The sequence below is a fragment of the Musa acuminata genome, chromosome BXJ2-6 (assembly GCF_036884655.1).
Source record: "Musa acuminata AAA Group cultivar baxijiao chromosome BXJ2-6, Cavendish_Baxijiao_AAA, whole genome shotgun sequence".
NCBI lineage: Eukaryota > Viridiplantae > Streptophyta > Magnoliopsida > Zingiberales > Musaceae > Musa > Musa acuminata.
Genome location: NC_088343.1, coordinates 36,545,001 through 36,565,112, shown reverse-complemented (window position 1 = coordinate 36,565,112; position 20,112 = coordinate 36,545,001). Strand labels below are relative to the sequence as shown.

Here is a 20,112-nt window from a genome sequence, read left to right as displayed (position 1 = left end):
TCTTCGATGAGGCTCCCAACTTCTACTAGCAAATCTCTTTGAAGGGGAAGGACAAATACCCCTCTTACAATCTTTTACAAGTGGTTCACACTCTTACAAATTTTTGAATAGAAAGAAGGAGGTGAACACTCAAAGCAATTGAAGACAAGACTTGCTAAATACTTTGCTAAGGCTTTATCTCAATCACTAACTTCTCAAAGGTTGTAATCTCAGCTGAGAATTGAGGGGTATTTATAGGCCCCAAGAGGATTTAAATTTGGGCTCCAAATTTTGAATTCTCTTGAGTTTTCGAGGCTGGCGGTGCCACCGCCTATCAGTGTTTGACACTGATAGTGTACTGGCGGTGCCACCGTCGGACTGGGCGGTGGCACCGCCGGACCTCTCAGGTGTTGGGTGGTGCCACCGCTTAGTCCAGTAGTGCCACCGCTTGGTTCTCGAGTTCTGGGCGGTGCCACTGCCTACACTATTTCGGCTCACTGGTTGGGCTCTAAACTTGGCCCAAACTAGTCCGAACTTGGGCCAAATTGGTCCCTACTTGGGTTATAGGATTAATACCTAATCCTAACCCTAATTAACGTGCTAAATATGAATTTAAAGATATTTCCTAAGCTATTACAAAGTCCGCAAGTCAAGACTTCTTCCCGCGAGCTTCCGGCGAACTTCTTGCGGTCTTCCGATAAACTCTCGGAAACCATTCTGCGGACTCCCGGCAAGCTCCTAGACTTAACGATTTGATCTTGGCGAGTTCTAACGAGCTTCTTCGGCAAGCTCCGTTCTTTCTCGGCAAGCTTCGCGAACTTCCAACGAACCTTCCGGCGAGCTTCCGAAAAACCCTTCGGCAAGCTCCCTACTCATTCTCGGCTAGTTCCGGCAGCATTCCCAACGAATCTTCGGACTTCCGTTGAACTCTCGAACTCATAACGAATCCTTCGCGCTTTACTCTGACACTTTGTTTCACTTAATGTCTTCGTCATTATCGTAGTTAATCTTGTACACACAAGCCAAAACTCTACGCCGATCTAGACAATTATTACAACGCGAATTGACATTCTGTTGCCTGGCATGTCATTGGTTGGCACTTCATCCGATTCTTCAACGCATCGTCCTCTCTTGCGGCTTGTTGCCTAATTTTTGGTTGACCTCCACAACCCCGATATTCTTGGCGCAATTTCGCTCTCCTTGGCCCGATGCCCGATGTCCGAAGCCTTCTGTCGTCCAATATCTTGACGTGATCTCCTCCGACGCAACGTTAATTCCTCCTGTGTCAACTGTCTAATCCTAATCGAGTAGACCTGCATCACTCAAAATGTAGTTAAATATCTAAACACAATCAATTAATTTTATTATCAAAATCCGAGATTCAATAACCTGTGTAGGGTATGGGTGAATCTACGGAGTATCTCGAAGCATTGCCGAGTGCTTTTGGGTAAGGCAAGTTACACCTCAGAACTATCCCGAGCTTTATTCAGTAGACAAGTCGCACATCAGGACAATCGCGAGTTAGCCACCGTGAGCAATCAATACTTCAGAAGTTCACCTACCTCCTCGATTGCTTGCCTCATCCGATAGATCGATATCTTGGGGGTCAAACTAAATATTTAGAGGCCTTCCAGCATAGCCAAGCACACCCTTAGAGCTAAAAGAATTCTTGAATAGGACAATGTCCTTTGGTCCCAACTCCTGATAAAATATAACACTCTCTTGGCAAACAATAATAAAAATAATAATTTGTTTGGTAACTATTTGATGTAGAGCCTTGGCTATCCTAAATGATCAAATTCAATTTCCCTAACAACCTTCTGGGTGTCAGACTCCTACCTCTACATCCATGACCCCAACGAAACTATATTTTGATTTCATCTTGAACTTACCTTAAGATCGTTTGCTCCTGCATCTGTTTTTCGTATGTCTTGACTTTTCACTTCAGGATAAGATAGAAAATATAGCTACCGCAGGATGCCATTCATGGCGAAGCTTTTGCCATCCTCAATGACCTCAACCGTGGCCTTAATAATATTTGGGTTCGCTCCGATTCACGGCAACTCATCAACCACAATATCATCAAAAATATAGTTAATCCTGCATAAGTTTCTTGAAATATTCACAATATCATCATAGATTGTCTTTCTGTTGATTCGTTGACCAATATAATTTTATAAAATAATACTCTTAAAACTTGAAATTATGACATTGATGCAATACCTAACTTGGCCAAAACCTGACGACTAGCCACTCCTAGGATAACGCTACATCCCTTACCTCTCTTGTTGTCGCTGATTACATGTTTACCTTTAATGGTTAATGAATAATCATTCTCTTAAGAAAAATACTACCTACAAAACAATTAATGAAAGAGATTAATTTGAAGGCGTGGCTAAAATACCAATAATGCTCGGATCATATTTTAAAATCAAGAAATATATTTTATGTAAGCAAATGACGTAAGCAAAATGATCGGTAGTCTTTGGTCACATCCGAATGTCAACATATTTATATATAAATTAAGATTACGTGTGGAGATAACTCATGTCAGCTCATAAAGTGATGTATCACAAGTCACCTACTTCATCCATTAGATCGGGGCCCATCCAAGTCACCCAATCCGACCAATCAACACAACATCATATCCATGTCACATCATTGATAGCTGTCGTGGGATCCACAACGAATAAAGCCAGGATTGAGCCTCTACGCTAATGCGATCACACAGCGGATAAATGCGAACAGACAAGGAAGGGGATGAATTGACTAAGATACCCTTCAACATGCTTCATAGTATATCAAAGCTAGCGTATATTTTTGCAAATTAGTATTTAAATGAAAGCTATTTAGTCATTTGATGCGCTCCACGGGTAGGATTGCGTCTCTGCCGCCGACGTGGACTCCTAGTCGATAAATGATGAAATGACTAATATACCCTTCACAAGGTTTCGTAGTACATCAAAGCTAGCGTATAAATTTATAAATTAATATTTAAATTGAGGGTTATTTGGTCATTTCGAACGCAATTGTTGCCCTAGTGATCAATAAGTTGCGCTCTCCGCTTGCAGAACGGGCGTGTGCGAAAAGGCGAAAGGAGAAGGGAAGGGGGAAAGAAAAGGCGACGACGAGAGAGGAGAAGAGAAAGAAATCTGAAAAAGAGGCTACCAAAATCCTAATTTTCCTCTCTTCGAAATCGCCCTTTCCGTCGATCCCTTTTCTATAAGGAAAAACGAGAGACGAATTAGGGTTTGCTCGGTGATATAAAAATGGTTAGTGCTCATGTCGTTTCTTTCATCGGTGTGGAATTCGATTCTTACTTATGGCTTTCGATTACTAATCCTGCTTTTTTTTCCTTTTTCTTTAAGCTCATGACTGGTTTTCCGCCTCCTTTTGCCTCTGTCTTTTTATTTCTTAAAGCAGTAATGATCAAGATATATTTTTGGCGACATGTTCGAAAATTTTAATTTTGGCTGATAATTGGAGCTTATATTATTAAATAATTAGGACATTTTAGGAAGAGAAAGTGTGTGAGATTTTCATTGAGACGATTCATTAGCCTTAAAGAAGGGAAAGTGAAGTATTAACATTTTCAATAATTTTATGTCTATATGTTTCTATATAGTTGAAAAAGGTAAAAGGATTTCATGAAATCAGAAAAAAGGGTTACAGAAATCATATACTTGTCTGTATATTGCTCCTTTTACCTTCTGGATATAGATTCCATAAGTTTGGTGGATCATGGAATTTGACGTTGCTAGTTTGTCACCTCCAAAAGGCCTGAAGATTTATATTGTGTCGTTGCCTTTCTTGTCTGTGAAATTTTCAAATGATTCTTTATTACATTCGGATTAGTTCTTAATGGTTATCAAGTTAAGTATGTTAATTTTGATCTTTAACAGCATAAATTGGGAAGAGGACATCGAGACAAAGTTCAGCAGTTCATGGCAATAACGGGATCGAGGTATACCACTTACTAAAACATGAAACATTTTCTCCAAGTTCTGTACAAGGGCTACCATGGATATGTATCATAGAAAAAGCCTTTCAGTATCTGGGATAAGGCTGCCATAGTAATTAGTGGATAATAGTTTTGAATTCAGATGACTTGGTAGCTACAATATCAGTATTTTTCAATGAGATGCAAAGTATTCGTGATAGCAATGACATCATATCAGTTCTACACATTGCTTGTGGTGATAGTAATGACTTATCCGTTCTACACATTGCTTGTGGTGATAGTAATGACATCAGTTCTACACATTTCTTGTGATGGTCCTTCTTTACGATGTCATCCAATCAACAAAAAAGGTGTTCTGCTTGACCGCTTCAGGCAGAGTATCTGTTTTAAATTGCTTATTTTTATCGTTTGCTATGGAAATACAATCACCGTTTCTCCTTGTTTACCTAAACAACTTTTGTCTTTGACAAGGAATCCAATTTTTGGTATTGGACCCATGCTGTTCCATGGCTGGACCGGCATGGGTCTAATCGCTTATATTAGCATTCACTCAAGCCATGCTCTTTTCTTTCCATAGGATCCTTAGCCTCCTGTCTTATTTTGATGGGAAGTGCTATTAGTTTAAGGTTTAATGCATTTTTTCATGTATCAATTTTCATTTATCTCTGTCTTCATACTAGCATTAGGTTTAAATAAATGCTTCTTCCAACTTTTAGCAACATAACTCAGACATTAAGAACTGATTATCACCATCAACTTTACCACCTTGTATACTGGTATCACAACAGTCCAATTGGTTTATCGAGACTGGTATTGGATTGAGATTTGAATCTTTGGTTATTTTAGCTTTTGTGCTTGTGATGTAGACAATGGTCTATGTATGTTAATGGTCTAAGTATGCCAACGGTCAAGATTAATTATGACTTTCTTTTTATTTAAAGTTTTACATTTCATGATTTGCATTTATTTTACTTTTATGCATATTTTAATCATCATAAACATGATTCTATAATTTTCACAGTGAGAAAGCTGCTGTTCAGGCTTTGAAAGCCAGTGATTGGCATTTAGAGGGGGCTTTTGACATATTTTATAGCCAACCCCATATTAGAACTGTTACTGACTCCAGGCATCTTGAAGAACTCTATAACAGATACAAAGGCAAGTTTTCTTGAGCAATTATTTTTTGTTGTATGCTCTTGCACTTATTGTGCCCTGTCCATTCCAACATGTGCCTATGTTTCTTGTTAAAAAATGGCTGGATGTTTGTGTGACTCATGCTGTTTGTTGCCATTAAGTTGCACTTATAACACTTTATGGAAGGAATGTTGTTATTGAACCCAACTTTTATATCTACCTTGCCTCTGTAGCATCTGTGCAGCGTCTCCTTGCCTTTTTACTGTTTTATAGACATCTTAAGTTTGTCGCCATAACTGTCACATCTTGCTCGTGATAGCTTCTTATAACCTGAATGCACAATTTTTCTTGGAGCATGACCATGCAAGTGAGTGTTTCTGACTGTTAAATTTATTATTTTAGCCTTAAGGATTAAAAAAATTTGAACATAAGCTACCAAACTGTTGAGATGATAATTTATTGTCATCTCTTACTGTTCTGAAGTTCATTCTGTTTACAAGGCTCTTGCTGTTCTTTTTGCAGCTGGTTGATTCATATAATTTTTATTTTGCTTAGTGGCATTTAGAAATTTCTTTTAAAAAAATATGTTGATGTTGATTATATTCTATCATAACATTTTCAAAAAAATATAGGGATGAGATAGAGCACGTAGAAGTGTTTCAGGTCCTGAAAGGGTCATAATTTCATTTAATTTAATTAAATATTTTTAATTGTAAAAATTATTGTACATTAATTTTCTATTTTAAAGTGTTATGTTTTTGATTGGTTTGTAAGTCAACAAGGTATAGAGGAAGCTAATTGAAAATTGTCTTTTGGGCGCTTGATGATTGACATAGTTGGCTTTTGGCTGCTATTATAACTGCTTCAATGGGGTTATCCAACAGCTCTTTAAGTGACTGGATGAATTTAACATGGATTTCCTGGCTCAACTTAAATTACACTAGACCACTATGTTTAATCTAAAGCCACTTTAGATAACTTTTTAACCTCTATTTTTTACCTGGCACCCCTTTAATGGGCACTTCTTGATATTTTGATTTGTTGATGCTATATAGATCATGATTGATCATGTTTCATTTTGATATATCGATATTTTGTATTATGATCACTTCATGTGAAATTTGTACAAAATTTATTTTCTCTAAACATTTGGTATTTGTATTTTTGACACATGGTAAAATCCCATAATTTTAGTGTTCTAAAACATGCTGCAGAATGCTGGTGGTGAAGGTACTGTATATTATGTTGTGTAACTGTAATTTTACTGTTCTAGAAACTGCTGCTGAATGCAGTGTTCAAGATATTGTATCGCGTGTGGTATGCAGATGTATAATTGTAATTTTAATGCTATTAAAGTGGCTGCAGAATGAGGGCAGCCAAGGTACTGTATTAAATGTGCTTTTAAATGTGAATTATTAAATCATAATTAGGTATATTTTATATGTTGAGTCCAAACCAAAAAAATAAAAACCGTCTTTTATACTATGGTTAAAAATTTATTGAACTATGGTTAAAATTTCTGGTATTGGACCCATACAAGTTGCTAGTTGGTCTGACACAAATCTGGTACATATCAGCATACGGACATACAATATGTTGGTATGGTAGTGAGGCAATATTGAGAAGTGGGGGAGAAGGATGAGGAGAAAGAGAAGGGGAGAAGGTGGTGCAAGAGTAGAGGAATACCTAGTGGGTTGGTGAGTTGGTCACAGAGGGTGGTGCAAGAGCTGGTCCTTTTGTCGATCCTTCATTGGATGTAATACCTTCCAGGATGGACCGATCCAATGCGTATCGAGAATGTATATGGACCATATTAGTAATTATTGAGACATGCACATAAACCATATTCATAAGAACATTTCCATGTTTATGGAAACTGTATATGTAAGACAATTTCCACATATACAATAATACCATGTGATGTTGCTTTTAGTGAGGCAGTCATATGACTGCATATGCATATGTGATCATATAGACTGCATTTTGAAACAATGGTAGTATTTCATAAGATGACCCCCAATATGAGCTTATGGTGTCCAAAAATGGCACATGGGTCCATTATTTTCCACAAATACTCCCCTGTTTTTTCCTGCCCTCGCAATGTATAACATTGAGCTGTTTTTTTTATGTTCATTGCATGGCCTACTTGCTCTGAATTGATGTAAACTTCTTTCTAAGATTTTTTTTCAGAATTGAATAATCATTGATTATGTAGATGTGCTTTAACCAATCGTTTGCTAGCATAATCATTGAGAATTTGACATGAAAATCATTCGCTTATTGTTGTCTGTCTAAATATGTAATTTAATACAACTGGCTGTCGCATCATTGATGCTTATGCTTCATGGAGTGATAAAATGAAATATTTTCTATTGTGGCAGATCCTTATGTTGATATGATACTGGTGGATGGTATAACTCTTCTTTGCAATGATTTGCAGGTAAGATTTGTTCAAGTTGTTTCTCGTATGGCACACTACAGTTTGTTCTCTTATGTGTACATTACCAATATATGTCAGAACTGGTTTTGTTATGCCAACAAATGGTGCTCGGAAAATCTGGAATGTTTGACAGTGATGACAGTGGAGTCAGTTTATGCATTATAACTACTATGTTATTATTAAAGAAAATATATGCAGCTCAAAGTTTTAAGTTTTTAAAAATTATTGTTTCCTTGGGCACCAATTATATTCAACTTTCTTAATAAGTTTTAAAGGGGACTTGTTCAGATTGAGCAGAATAAAAAAGTTTTGAAGGAGAACTGTTGACTATTGTACAAACTGATCATAATTTACATGTCAGCTTTTAGCTCATATATAATAGTTTAAGTTATAATTTTTCAATAGGAATATGTTTTTTATAATTTTTCATTGCGTTCGTTTTTGTTTTTGTTTAACTTGCATAACAAAAGGATCATTTCATCTTTTAAGTATAATTTTCTTGTTCTGTTGTTTCTTTTGTCTTATAGCTAGTGACCTGTTGTTGGTTCTTGCAGGTGGATCCCCAAGATATTGTTATGGTGAGTGCATATATGACATGAATAAGTCCTTTGCATTACTTTTTGGTATTTTTGTGGGGTAACTTTGGTTTTGTTAAAATTTAAATATTTTGTGGGCATTCGAAATGGCGGTTATTTATTTGTTCAATTGTTAAAAGTTAAAAAACCTAGTTTTCTTCTCTCCTCTGTTCTTGAATCATTGAATTCTGCAACTATTATTTTTAAGGATTGATCGTTATGATTAGGAATGAGCATGATTAAGGTTTTATATTTTTGGTACCAGATCCTACTAATTTATGACCGGACCAGTATTGTTCTGGCCAATGTTGGCATATTAACACATGGTATATGGTAAATTGGTGCGGCCTGTTGTACCAAGAAAAGGGGAGGAGGGGGAGCGGGAGGGAAGAGAGGAAGAGGAGGAATGGAGGAAAAGGAGAAGAATAGGAGGAGAAGGTGGATTAGAAGGTGGCAGGTGGGTGGGCCTGCAGTTCAGGCAGGTGGCAGTGTGCGATTGCCTGCCATGTTTAAACCATAAGTTGCACTGCTGCAGGTCATGCCAAAAAAAAGGGATTCAATTGCCCAAAAAGGGCTGGTATGTTTCCTGGTTCATGCTGAGACCTGTATATATGGGCCGGTATGAATTGGTCGAGACAAAATTGAGTTCTATGAGTGTGATTATAGTTCTGTGTACGGCATGTTATCCTCTTCATTTTAAATTATAATATGCCATGCTTCTATTGGACTCCATGGTACAGTGCCATTCTGAACTATGTAGGCATGATTATATCAGCATGAGTTTGGCCCTTAATGTAGCAGCATCTATTGGTAAAGATGCTTTTGGTGAACTGTTATCACTATATGTTGTTCTTTGACATTGTAAGGTACTAATGAATGTTCATCCTGATAATATTCTCACTTTATTGGATCATTTGTGGTTCTATGCTCTAGGCTAGCATAATTGATAGAGTGGGCATACCTTCTTGTTGTTATTTTTTCTGTCATAGCATGGTTGTTATAAAGACTGTTGATTTTAGCACTTAGTATGGTGGAAGGTTTTTGAAATTGATCTGTTTGTGAACAGCTCTGTTTATGCCATAAACAAGTGGATCTGTGCCTAATATAATCTGTTAGTCAAGCTTGGCTTGTTAATGTTTGCAAGTAGATGGCTTTATCTAGCCAAAAGTTGCCTGTTGGCAAATGCTGGTCTAAGGAACTTTTAGATACTTTATGTATGTCATTTGATAGCTGTTGACTGCACCAGTCAAAGGCTCTTCAGTTGCAGGCAGAACTTTTATTTGGCAAACTTTCTTCTGTATTGCACTATAATAAGGAAGTAGTTTATGGTGCAATATAATCAATTTTGGTTCTTCATGGTAGATATGTGACCTTGTCTTGTGTTGAACATGTTTCATTTGAGTCATGTTAAGTTCTTGTTCAATTCAGTCTCTTCATTAAGTTTATAGTCTAAGCAGTGATTTAAAAAGGCGCTTGGGTGAGGCGAGGCGAGGCCCGAGCGCCTCGCTTCATTTCCAGGTGGCGCGCTTCAAAGAGGCACCACCTGGGCACTCGCCCGAGCCCAGGCGCCAGGCGCTTCGGGCGAGCGCTTGGGTTAAACCAGGCGATCGAACCAGCGTTTGAGGTTTGGTTCGGTCTTCGGTGCTTTAGTTGGTTCAATCGAACTAATTAAAGCACCGATATCAGCGTGACTTCCCCAACCCTAACCCTGCTCGCCGTTCACGCTACTGCCACCGCTCTCGTTGTCGTTGTCGCTGTCGCTCCCACTGTCGCAGCTCCCGCTGCCGCTGCTACCGTTGCCACCCTCTCCGCTTGTCGCTTCCGCTCTCGCTCTCGCCGTTGCATGCTGCTATCGTTGCCATTGTCTTCGCTCGCCGCTTCCGCTCCCGTTGCTCGCTGTTTCCGGTGCCACTGTCGCCGCTTGCCGCTCTCGCTGTCGCTGCTCGCTGCTGCTGCTGCCACTGTCGTCGCTCGCAGTTGCCGCTCCCGCTCTTCTTAGTCAACACCCTCGGCCTTCCAACTCTTCCCTTACACTCTTCTCCTCTTTCGATAGTATACTGTTAACAGTATACTGTATATTAGTAATAGTATTTATATTTATTAGATTAATTTAATAATATATTTTTATTTAAAAATTTAAATAATTATATTTATTAATTATATTATATATTTTTATATTTTAGCGTCTCGTTTCGCTCGGGTGAGCGCCTAGCGCCTTGGGCGTTTTTGGACCTTGGCGCCTTTTGACGCCTAGCGCTTTTTAAATCACTGAGTCTAGGAAACTTTTAGATACTTTATATATGTCATTTGATAGCTGCTGACTGCACCAGTCAAGGGCTCTTCAGTTGCAGGCAGAACTTTTATTTGGCGAACTTTCTTCTGTATTGCACTATAATAAGGAAGTAGTTTATGGTGCAATATAATCGATTTTGGTTCTTCATGGAAGATATGTGACCTTGTCTTGTGTTGGACATGTTTCGTTTGAGTCATATTAAGTTCTTGTTCAATTCAGTCTCTTCATTAAGTTTATAGTCTAAGGAACTTTTAGATACTTTATGTCTGTCATTTGATAGCTGCTGACTGCACCAGTCAAAGACTCTTCAGTTGCAGGCAGAACTTTTATTTGGCGAACTTTCTTCTGTATTGCACTATAATAAGGAAGAAGTAGTTTATGGTGCAATATAATCAATTTTGGTTCTTCATGGTAGATATGTGACCTTGTCTTGTGTTGAACATGTTTCGTTTGAGTCATATTAAGTTGTTCAATTCAGTCTCTTCGCTAAGTTTATAGAGTGCCTATGGGTCTTTATAGTTTATATTATCTCTTCCCTTTTCATTAGGTTCCATCTTGTCATTGTTCAAGTAGCTATGGTAGTGTTTGTATCACCTGATCCAGTCAAAACTTTGATGTCCTGCATCTGGATTGTAAACATTAAAATAGAGTTTTATGGTATCTTGAAGTGATGAGAAGTCCCAGATATTCTTGTAAAGTTTTAGGGTCATTTAGATTAGTTGGGAATTATTCTAAGACTAGGATACTTGTCTACAATGAGCCTTAAGAGAAATCATGACCGATAAATTATGAGTTAATAATGATGATTTATGACATGCTGGATTTTTTTGTTTTCTCCAATTCTCATTTCTCATTTATTCTATCTTTTTATATCTTTCTTCTATTTTCCTCTACTTCATTTACTTTTAAATTTGTCTCATAATTGGAGGCTCTGTCAACATGGTTTCAGATAATCAAAATTTTCATGCCTTCATTATGTTGACTCCAGATTCATGATGTTGAACAACTTTAGCACAACAAAAAGCTCCATTGGGATAATTAACATCTTTGCCAGTGAAAAATAAGAGTTTCGTGACTTGAGTCTCTAGGGGCCTAGTGTGACAATGCAAGTCCAAGTCCCATGTGACAACTTGAAATGATTGACATGAAACTGTAATAAATCTTTTACCTTATGAAGAACTTACATTCAATGCTTGATATTTGTAAAAGGAAAGGTCCAAAATTAGTTGTTTGAATAATTTGTTGCTTCTCAGGCATTCCTCTTATGCTTGCTTAGTCTGCAAGGAAAGAGGTATTTTTAATTAAAACATGAGGTGTTTCATTACCATACAGCATGAACTATTTGGTGTAGGAACCATTTTTGTTTTATATTAATTTTAATTTTGTTTTATTTTTTTTTCAAATGCCAAAATTTGTTACATGGCAACAACATATGTATTTTCAATTATAGGATTGTTCAAGGGAAGAAAGAGAAGCCAAAGGAAAATGGAAGAAAAGGAATAATGATCTCAATTGAAGATTCTATCCAAAGAAGGAAATTAATAGCAATAAAGAATATGTATAAAAAGGAATTTTGAACAAATTTGAAAATAGTTCTTCTGAGAATGAAATGTGGGTGATTGATTAGCCTTGGCTCATGGAATAGTATCTTCTTAAGTGAACTTTTTTTTTAGTTCTTTTGTTTTTCTTTTTTCTGCTTGTAATTGAGGATCTATTTGAAGGGTAAAATGTTATAAGCAAATGACGTGGTGAAGCAGTTGGAGTTTAGATCAATAGAAGAAATTTCTTCCTAATGGTGTGTTACCATTGTTTTTAATCCTATGAGTGATTCTCAAAGTCAAAGTGAGTATGTATCTGGATCATCTAAAATTTCTTCTTCCTTTATACTAGTCCTAGTTTATGTTTGTCCTTTCATAAAAATCAAATATGATTTAAAGATTTCAGCGACCTTGAAAATTGACCATGAACCGAATTAAATCCTATAATATCCTTTTACCCCTTTCTCTCATGTGTCATACATCACTAACATTCAATTTTCTTATTTTATGCCATACTTATAAGAGTTCCACAATCAAACTTGGGATCAGATAAAAAATGAGGAGCTTCCTCTTCTTCTCCTCCTCTTCCTCCACCGCCTCCTATTCTTCCTTTTTCTTCTTTCTTCTCCTTCCTCCTCTTCGTCTTGCTCTTCCTCCACCGCCATATGTTCCTTTCTCTTCTTCTTCTTCCTCCTCGAAATGTGTTAGTACATTGGCCCCGACTGATGGATACTGGACTGACACAGGGGACTGATACAGGTCCAGTACCTAAAATGACATTCCTTGGCTAACAAGGTTAGGCACCCTGACACCTTCAGGCAAGATTCATGCGTTGAACAAATATGGTACAGAACAGAAGAGAGAAACATAGCATTTGATGGGATCTTACACAATCATTGTGCTCAAGCATGACTTGAAATTTTATGTTATTTAGGGCTCCTATTCTGAGATAAATGTTCAATAAAGTGCTGAAGGGTATTATGGGAAAATCTGAATCCTGGTGCTACACCAGTATTTTTCAGAATTCTTAGTGGGATGAAGAATAGTGATTCAAATGACTCACAAGATCATAATGGATTATTGGATTTTGGACTGGAATTCTCTGTTTTGTTGCAATCCTACTTCTGTGTATCTGGCCTTTTCTTCTTTCTTATTCTGTTATCTTACTTTCTCCTATCTTGCTGCTTTCTTATTTGTTTACTGTGGTTAAATAATTTAAAGACTACTGCTATTTTCTGATCAGCTAAGTTTCTACTTTACATTGTGTTTGCTTTGGAGATTTACTAAAGCACTTACAGTACACTAATTATAAGGTGCTGTGTGCTTTTGGTTTCTTTTACGACAGTTAGTTGTATCTTGGCACATGAAGGCTGCTACAATGTGTGAGTTCTCTCGGCAGGAATTCATTGGTGGATTACAATATCTTGGGTAATATTTCGCCTCACTGAGTTGCTTATTCTTTCGTCTTCTGAGTAGGTTGGAGGAGTTTTGACATATGAAGATACAATTTGTTTGTGTTGAAAGTAAAATGTTTTGATGCAGGATAGATACAATTGAGAAGTTTCGTGATAAGTTATCATATATGCGAAGTGAGCTAAAAGATGAACGTGAGTGTTATCTGTCCCATTCTGTATTTTGGAAGCTACTTGGCATATGTTTATTCAAGTTATTTTTAAGTTTGATACACTGTTATAAACAAAACTGAAACACTTGCCTTATGTTTGTTTCTTCAAGCTTTTCTTATAAATTTTGTGTTTCATGCCTCCAGAAAAATTTCGTGAAATATACAATTTCGCTTTTGGCTGGGCTAAAGAAAAGGTACCCAACCATTTTTTGTTTAGTGAGCATCTCTTTCATGTTATTTTAGTAGGCAGTCAAAATGCTATGTTTTACAAAATGTTAATTCATTAATTACTTGATATTTCATAATATTATGGAAGCACAAGTATGTATAATCATTTTCATGTTATGCTCTAATGGGAATGTACAAAAAATCTTACAAATTATGTGCTATACGACAAATAAAGTCATCCATGGTGTTTGATAAAATAGGGTCATAACATTTTGCTTGTTGTGGTAAGGTTGCATTTATTCACCCTTCTTAGAGCTTCATTGGCAGGAGCTCTGTGAACTAGGTGACCCTTTTAGTACTCTCTCTCTCTCTCTTTCTCTCTGTCTCCCTCCTCCTTTCTCCCTTTCTGTGGATTGGATGTATGCCAAGGTTTGTACTTTGTAATACCATCCTTATAGTTTGGTACTGGTGGTGCTTATCAGTTCGACACTATGGGCACGTGGACTAGGCTTCTGATATAGGGCTTGAACCACCTGATACGTCTGGTATAGGACCTGTACCATGTGGTACAAGTCCTGTACTGGTAACTTTTCTATCGTTCAACCTTTTTTTAGGTTTTTTCAAAATTCAGTACATTCTGAATTACCGACGCAATGTGCTGGTATGGCTTGAACCCATACCAGTCTAGGTTAGGACCAGTATAGGTCTGGTACTCAAAATTAAAAATATTGATAGATGCTGTAATCACTGTCAGTATTGAGAAAGGCATTTTAAGATTTATTATTTTCTCAAAGATATTTCCTTCAACGTCTTTGGGTCTGGTCGACTTGGTTGTTTTCATGTGTCCACAAGTTTGAAATGGAATTTTGTGACATCTAAAGGAAAGATGAGTTTAATCGTATGGCAATCGAATTTAAAAATGCTGAAAAATAACTATAATAAGAAAGCTACAAGTCTCAAGTATTTGGGGCCGACCATATGGATATTTTTTGCTACCATGGAGGCACGCAAAACATCTTCGGGTTAGTTAAATTAAGAATATTAAAATTTTTATTTTAGTCTCAATTAAAATATTTTAAGGTCTTCTTCTATCTCACATCACGCCACTAACTCTACCTCACCTCATACCACATACTAATTATTTCACATCCCATCAAATTTAGTACACTTTGTTACTGAATTTGATTTATTTAACATCCCATCAAATTCACCATTAATTAATATTCAGTGTATTTAATATTAAGTTTCACTGCTCATCTGGTTTTACCTATAATTATCAGACTTCTGTTTTTTTTCATTTGAAGTTTGTGTGTAACTATTTTGGAAAGTTCAGTTTTCAATTTCTTGGTTAAACACCTAAAGTATTACCCTTTTTATGTAATTTTACAACTTATATATATGTTTGTTTATCTTACATAATTGATAATTTTATAGAATAATTCTAAATTATTTATTTCATTATCTTTCTTTTGTTTTCTCTTTCTATTTTTGTTCATTCTAGTCATATTCTTTTTTTTTTTCTCTTCCCTCTTCCCTCTTCTTATGTTCCTTTCATGTGAAGAAATCAAGCAATCTGTCTTGAGATTGCATTCCACCATGGTTTACCTTGTTGCACCTGATAGATAATCTGCCAGCTTTGCCAGATAACTCTCCTTTGGATCATAGCTAGGGTTGATGAGATCAGACATGCCATACTGATCCTTCAGTGGATCACCTGCTCCCTTCTCTTCTTGGGTCCCTTAATTTGAATCAAGAGACTCCTCCCTTTTCCTTTTCTGGGATCAAAGAAGTCCAATGCCAAATTCCAATGTAAACTGGTTGAGTGTTGAGGCTACTGAAGTTATTTTATGGAGCAATAATTTTGACATGCCTTTTTATGACATTCACAGATTAGGGGTGTTGGGCAGTAACTATTGTATCATGTCAACATGATGTGGGCATTATTCTACCATATTTTTGGTATGATATGTGCAACATGTACTACATTTCTATTGACATGGGTGTCTGTGTGAGACCTACATCTACAATATCTTGAAGCATGCACTGATATAGTTTTAAACTCATTGCTGTCCCAAATAGTAACACCTGAGTACTTTCAGTGTCAAAGTCCACATGGTTGTCCATATAAAATGGTACAAATCCATTAGCCAATATGGCATTAAGATCATAATCTATGCAATCCTTTTACACACTTTGGTTTGACTAGGTTATGGCTTGGGATGGATGTAGATTTCTTGGTGGATTCACGGGCGTTCAAAATCTATTTCCTGCCTACTGATACTTCATGGATATCATGGTGGGATTTTGTGACCGCTGTTTATGCATTAACTATGAGATATAGCTTGGGCATTCTCTATCTCCAAATGACATCACATAGGTTTTGGTGACAAGCTCATGTGCTTCCAACTCAGGCTCCAACTCAGGTTATGATACGATGATATCATAGCCACTAAGCTTGGTGATGTGTGCCCAGCAAAGTGGTGTTTTTTGGATGGTGGCAGGTACTGTGATGTCTTTGAGCTTTCAAAACTCTGTATCGCTTGGGTCAATGTCTCATGCATTATCCTTTGCAATGTTGAGGTTGATCATAGCTGCAAGACCTTTAGGCTCACATTGACCTTGAATTTTGGTTGTTGTACCCAAGTTGTTGCCCATTCCCAAGCAACAACACATGAGTACACTATGTTTATGCTTGGATTTGCAGTTCATTTTATTCTTTCCTCCTGTTCATATTTCATGTGGAACGCCTGTTATTAAATAATACAAACATGAGATACTTCCCTACCTCATGCTCAAAGGTATAATTTATTTATTTTTGAGATATTTTAAAGATAATATTGAAAGTGGCTTTCTTTCCAATCATCGCAGGGTCAAAAATCTCTAGCACTTGATACAGCTATTGGCATGTGGCAGTTGTTGTTCGCAGAAAGGCACTGGCCTTTAGTTGACCATTGGTGCCAGTTCTTACAGGTAGGTTTTTTCAGCTACCATTTCACCAGGTTTCATTTCATTCTTGGATGAATTTTCTCAACATTACAGAACACTTATGCAATTATGGCATGATAGATGTTTCATTCCCTCCGAGGGATACATGGATTTAGTTTGTTGTTTGCTTCTTCATGCTTTTGCAGCACCTTAATGAAGTTGATTACTTAGGTCTAGTTCGTGGCTTGTGCCTCTAATATTCTGTGCAACAGGTGATGTCTAATCCATTTTGTCATTATCAGGTGAGGCATAACAAAGCAATATCGAGAGACACCTGGTCTCAGCTATTGGAATTTGCTAAGGTATGTATTTAAGTATTAAATGGTTTTGTTACAATTTTATAACAGTATCTAATTGTCAATTTATACAATATGTGATAGTTCAACATAGGTGGCTGCCCTAAATTATTTTTGGATTGCTTTTTGTCTTATTAAGGATTGTATTTGATGTTTGTTCCTCATTGTATCTTAGATTCTAATGTTAAGTTGAATTGTGCATTTTCATCCTTTTCCACTCTATATTAGTCTGCAAGTTATCAAGTCCTCAGGATTCATGAGTTGGATGCCCATCAGTCTTTTTGGATAGAAGTTCCTGGGATTTTCATTGTGCATTTTCATCCTTTTCCAAGTATGTATTAGTTTGCAAGTTATGAAGTCCTCAGGATTCATGAGTTGGATGCCCATCAGTCTTTTTGGATAGAAAATCCTGGAATTTTTATTTTCTGACCAGGTAAGTGATGCGATCATTTTGAAATGGACAGCACACAAGAAGAAATTTTATAACATGCAAATTGAGACTAAAATAGCAAGAAGCTAGAACATGCATCAAATATCTTATCTAACATTCAGGTAGCTAAAATTAAATCTTAGAATGCAATTAAGTTAAATCTCATGCGGACAGTCTTGGAGCAAACTCAACTAAATATCCATTTCAATTCTGTTGTGTTGGGCAAACCCACCCTCTTTAAGATGGTTTTCATACATCTCTACAAGAAAAAGCCTTAGAGCAAAGGCATACTCGAGGATTGCCATTTGTTGGCGCAAGGTGTGCTAGTACCTTCTTGGTATAGTACAATTACAACCTTCTTGGTATAGTACAATTACATGCTTTTGTCGGTTGGCATGCTCATGTATCATTCAACACATAGTAAAAATTGGTCCGGCCATGTGCTAGTACCTACAGTACAATTAGGATGTCATGTTCTAATACTTATCTGGCATGATATGTGTTGATCTGTGCTGATTTTCCTTTATGTTGTTCTCACTGATCAACTTGCATTCTAAAATTGGGATGACCATGCCAATAGATAAGAAATAGCAACATGCACAGTGGTCTGTTTCTCTATTGAATCCTAGTTTTCACCATTTAGTACCCTTAAATTCTCCAAGAATGACTCAAAAACTTATGTCCCTACTTAAGTGGCCTAGGCATGCTAGGGAAACAAATCTGCTACATTACGTACATAAAGAATCTTTCAAATGCACCATTTTGGTGAACCTATGAACTATCTTTAGAAACTATTTCACATGCCTAGCTAGCACCCTTTGGCAAAACCTAATGCAATGGTTATGCAATATATTCTCAGGGTGCCAGAGGAAAACAAGGAGTTTGATGTCCATTGTTTTCATAGTAGTTTCATCTCCTTAAAGTGACCCTTGATTTGTGAATTCCATTTTCTAACCTAATGCTATTTACATCTCATCTTTAGCCAACAATCTTAATGCAAAAATTCTTTTGTTAAGCTTTGTCATTTTGTTTACGTTATTCTTTATTGTGTCGCTCATTTATGAGAAATTATTTTTGAATGATAGTACTAGAATTCATGGATGTGACCCCTCAAATCAATAACCTATTGTAGGGGTTCAATACTAGATTTTTAACATGATATTACAAATTCAACCATGACAAGGATTTCAACATATTTCTTTAATGGATTCGAAATCTTTAGTGACATTGTAATTAACAAAGTTGATTTAAAAAGGTTGACTTAATGTAATAGGTGCCAACCTGGTGATTTTAAAAGTGCAAGGCACCAAGATCTCATAATGCCTGAGGCACCAGGCACTTGCCCAAGCGAAGTGAGGCATTGCAAAATAAATAAATAAATATATGGAGGAAGGTGAAGAGGAGTATTCAACGGCTATACAGGAAGTTGGGGGAGAGGGCAGTCAAGGAAGCAACGGATGAAGGTGGTGGCAATGGAGGAAGCAGTAGACGAAGGCAGCGGCAACAGAGGAAGATATAAATGAAGGCGGTGAAATTGCAGATGAAGTCGGCAACGACGAAGGAAGTTGCAAATGAAGGCGACGATGGCGGAGGAAGCTTCGAACGAAGGCGATGGCAGTGGAGGGAGCTGCGGTAGCGAATGTAGGGTTTCAAAGCTGCATCGGACAATTGGGGTGGGGGGTTAGGGCACTTTAGTTGGTTTGATTGAACCAACTTGCCTGTTCAATTGAACCAAGCATTAACCCCACCTAGTACCAACTTGCCTCTTAGCTCGAGTGCTTGCCCAAGGCGCCCAAGCGGTGCTTCATCGAAGTGCCTCGCCTAGAGGTTGTGTGAGGCACTCAGGCCTTACCTCACCTCGCTCCTAGGTGAGTGCTCTGACACCTATTAAAAATACTATGCGAATCATTGTGGGGTCTAGAGAGCATTAATATGTGCAGTTTTACCAGCAAAGATATTATTCCAAATGACTCGAGATTGATTCTGTCCCATGACATGGTTCTTTACAGAGAGAGAGAGCGAGAGAGAGAGAGAGAGAGAGACCAATAAGCAATGAGAAAAGGTAAGGGAGTGTTTCAAAAGAAAAGTCTAAGGTTCCCCAGTTTGTAACTATTTTATTACTTGGGAAGGGCTCTGTCCCAGGTAGTGAGACGTGTTACAAAGTAATGTTAGGAATAGCATTGATGCTTTTTTTTTTTTCCTTCTTGTAGTTTGTCTTCAAATAAATTTGTTTGTCACATATGTTGAAGTCCACCAACCTTGATTGTTACCTTTTTTTAAGCCAATAGAACTAGCTGTTGACAAGGTGCTCCTATAACTTCAGAAAATGGTAAGTCTTCCGATTTGAAGTTCTTTATTGGAACACCATATCGATCTTTCCCCCTTTCTTATCAGTGAAAGAGCAAATTGTCTTGTATCTGTTTCCTGCCATGTGCAATTGGAAAGGATACTGCAGAGCAACAATAATGTCCCCAGCTGCATCCTTGCCTCTCCTTGCACTAGGCAGGAAGAACATGCAGAGAATGTAGCCCTCATGGAAAACATAAATCAACTAATTTTGTTCAATGATATTAGTATGGGTAAAAAATATGCATGCTGATGATGAAATTAGGATGTACCTATAGGCTTTTGGTGTAGCACAAAATCATTTTTGTTTATGACCTTTGTTCAGACTGTTGATCTTCAACTG

The 20,112-nt window shown here is 37.2% G+C and overlaps 1 protein-coding gene across 1 annotated transcript in view; it reads left to right on the top strand.

Moving 5' to 3' along the window:
* Positions 1-3,059: 3,059 nt before the first annotated feature.
* The window catches only part of LOC135615388 (uncharacterized), a 17,282-nt gene continuing 229 nt past the window's right edge, over positions 3,060-20,112 (top strand). Inside the window, exons 1-11 of the mRNA XM_065113811.1 lie at positions 3,060-3,251; positions 3,882-3,943; positions 4,962-5,098; positions 7,456-7,514; positions 8,069-8,092; positions 13,266-13,348; positions 13,463-13,527; positions 13,689-13,738; positions 16,581-16,682; positions 16,940-16,999; positions 20,095-20,112. The exon at positions 20,095-20,112 is cut by the window's right edge and continues 229 nt beyond it. Of these exons, the coding sequence (XP_064969883.1) occupies positions 3,249-3,251; positions 3,882-3,943; positions 4,962-5,098; positions 7,456-7,514; positions 8,069-8,092; positions 13,266-13,348; positions 13,463-13,527; positions 13,689-13,738; positions 16,581-16,682; positions 16,940-16,999; positions 20,095-20,112 (663 nt within the window). The 5' untranslated portion in view covers positions 3,060-3,248. The remainder of the gene's footprint in view (positions 3,252-3,881; positions 3,944-4,961; positions 5,099-7,455; positions 7,515-8,068; positions 8,093-13,265; positions 13,349-13,462; positions 13,528-13,688; positions 13,739-16,580; positions 16,683-16,939; positions 17,000-20,094) is intronic.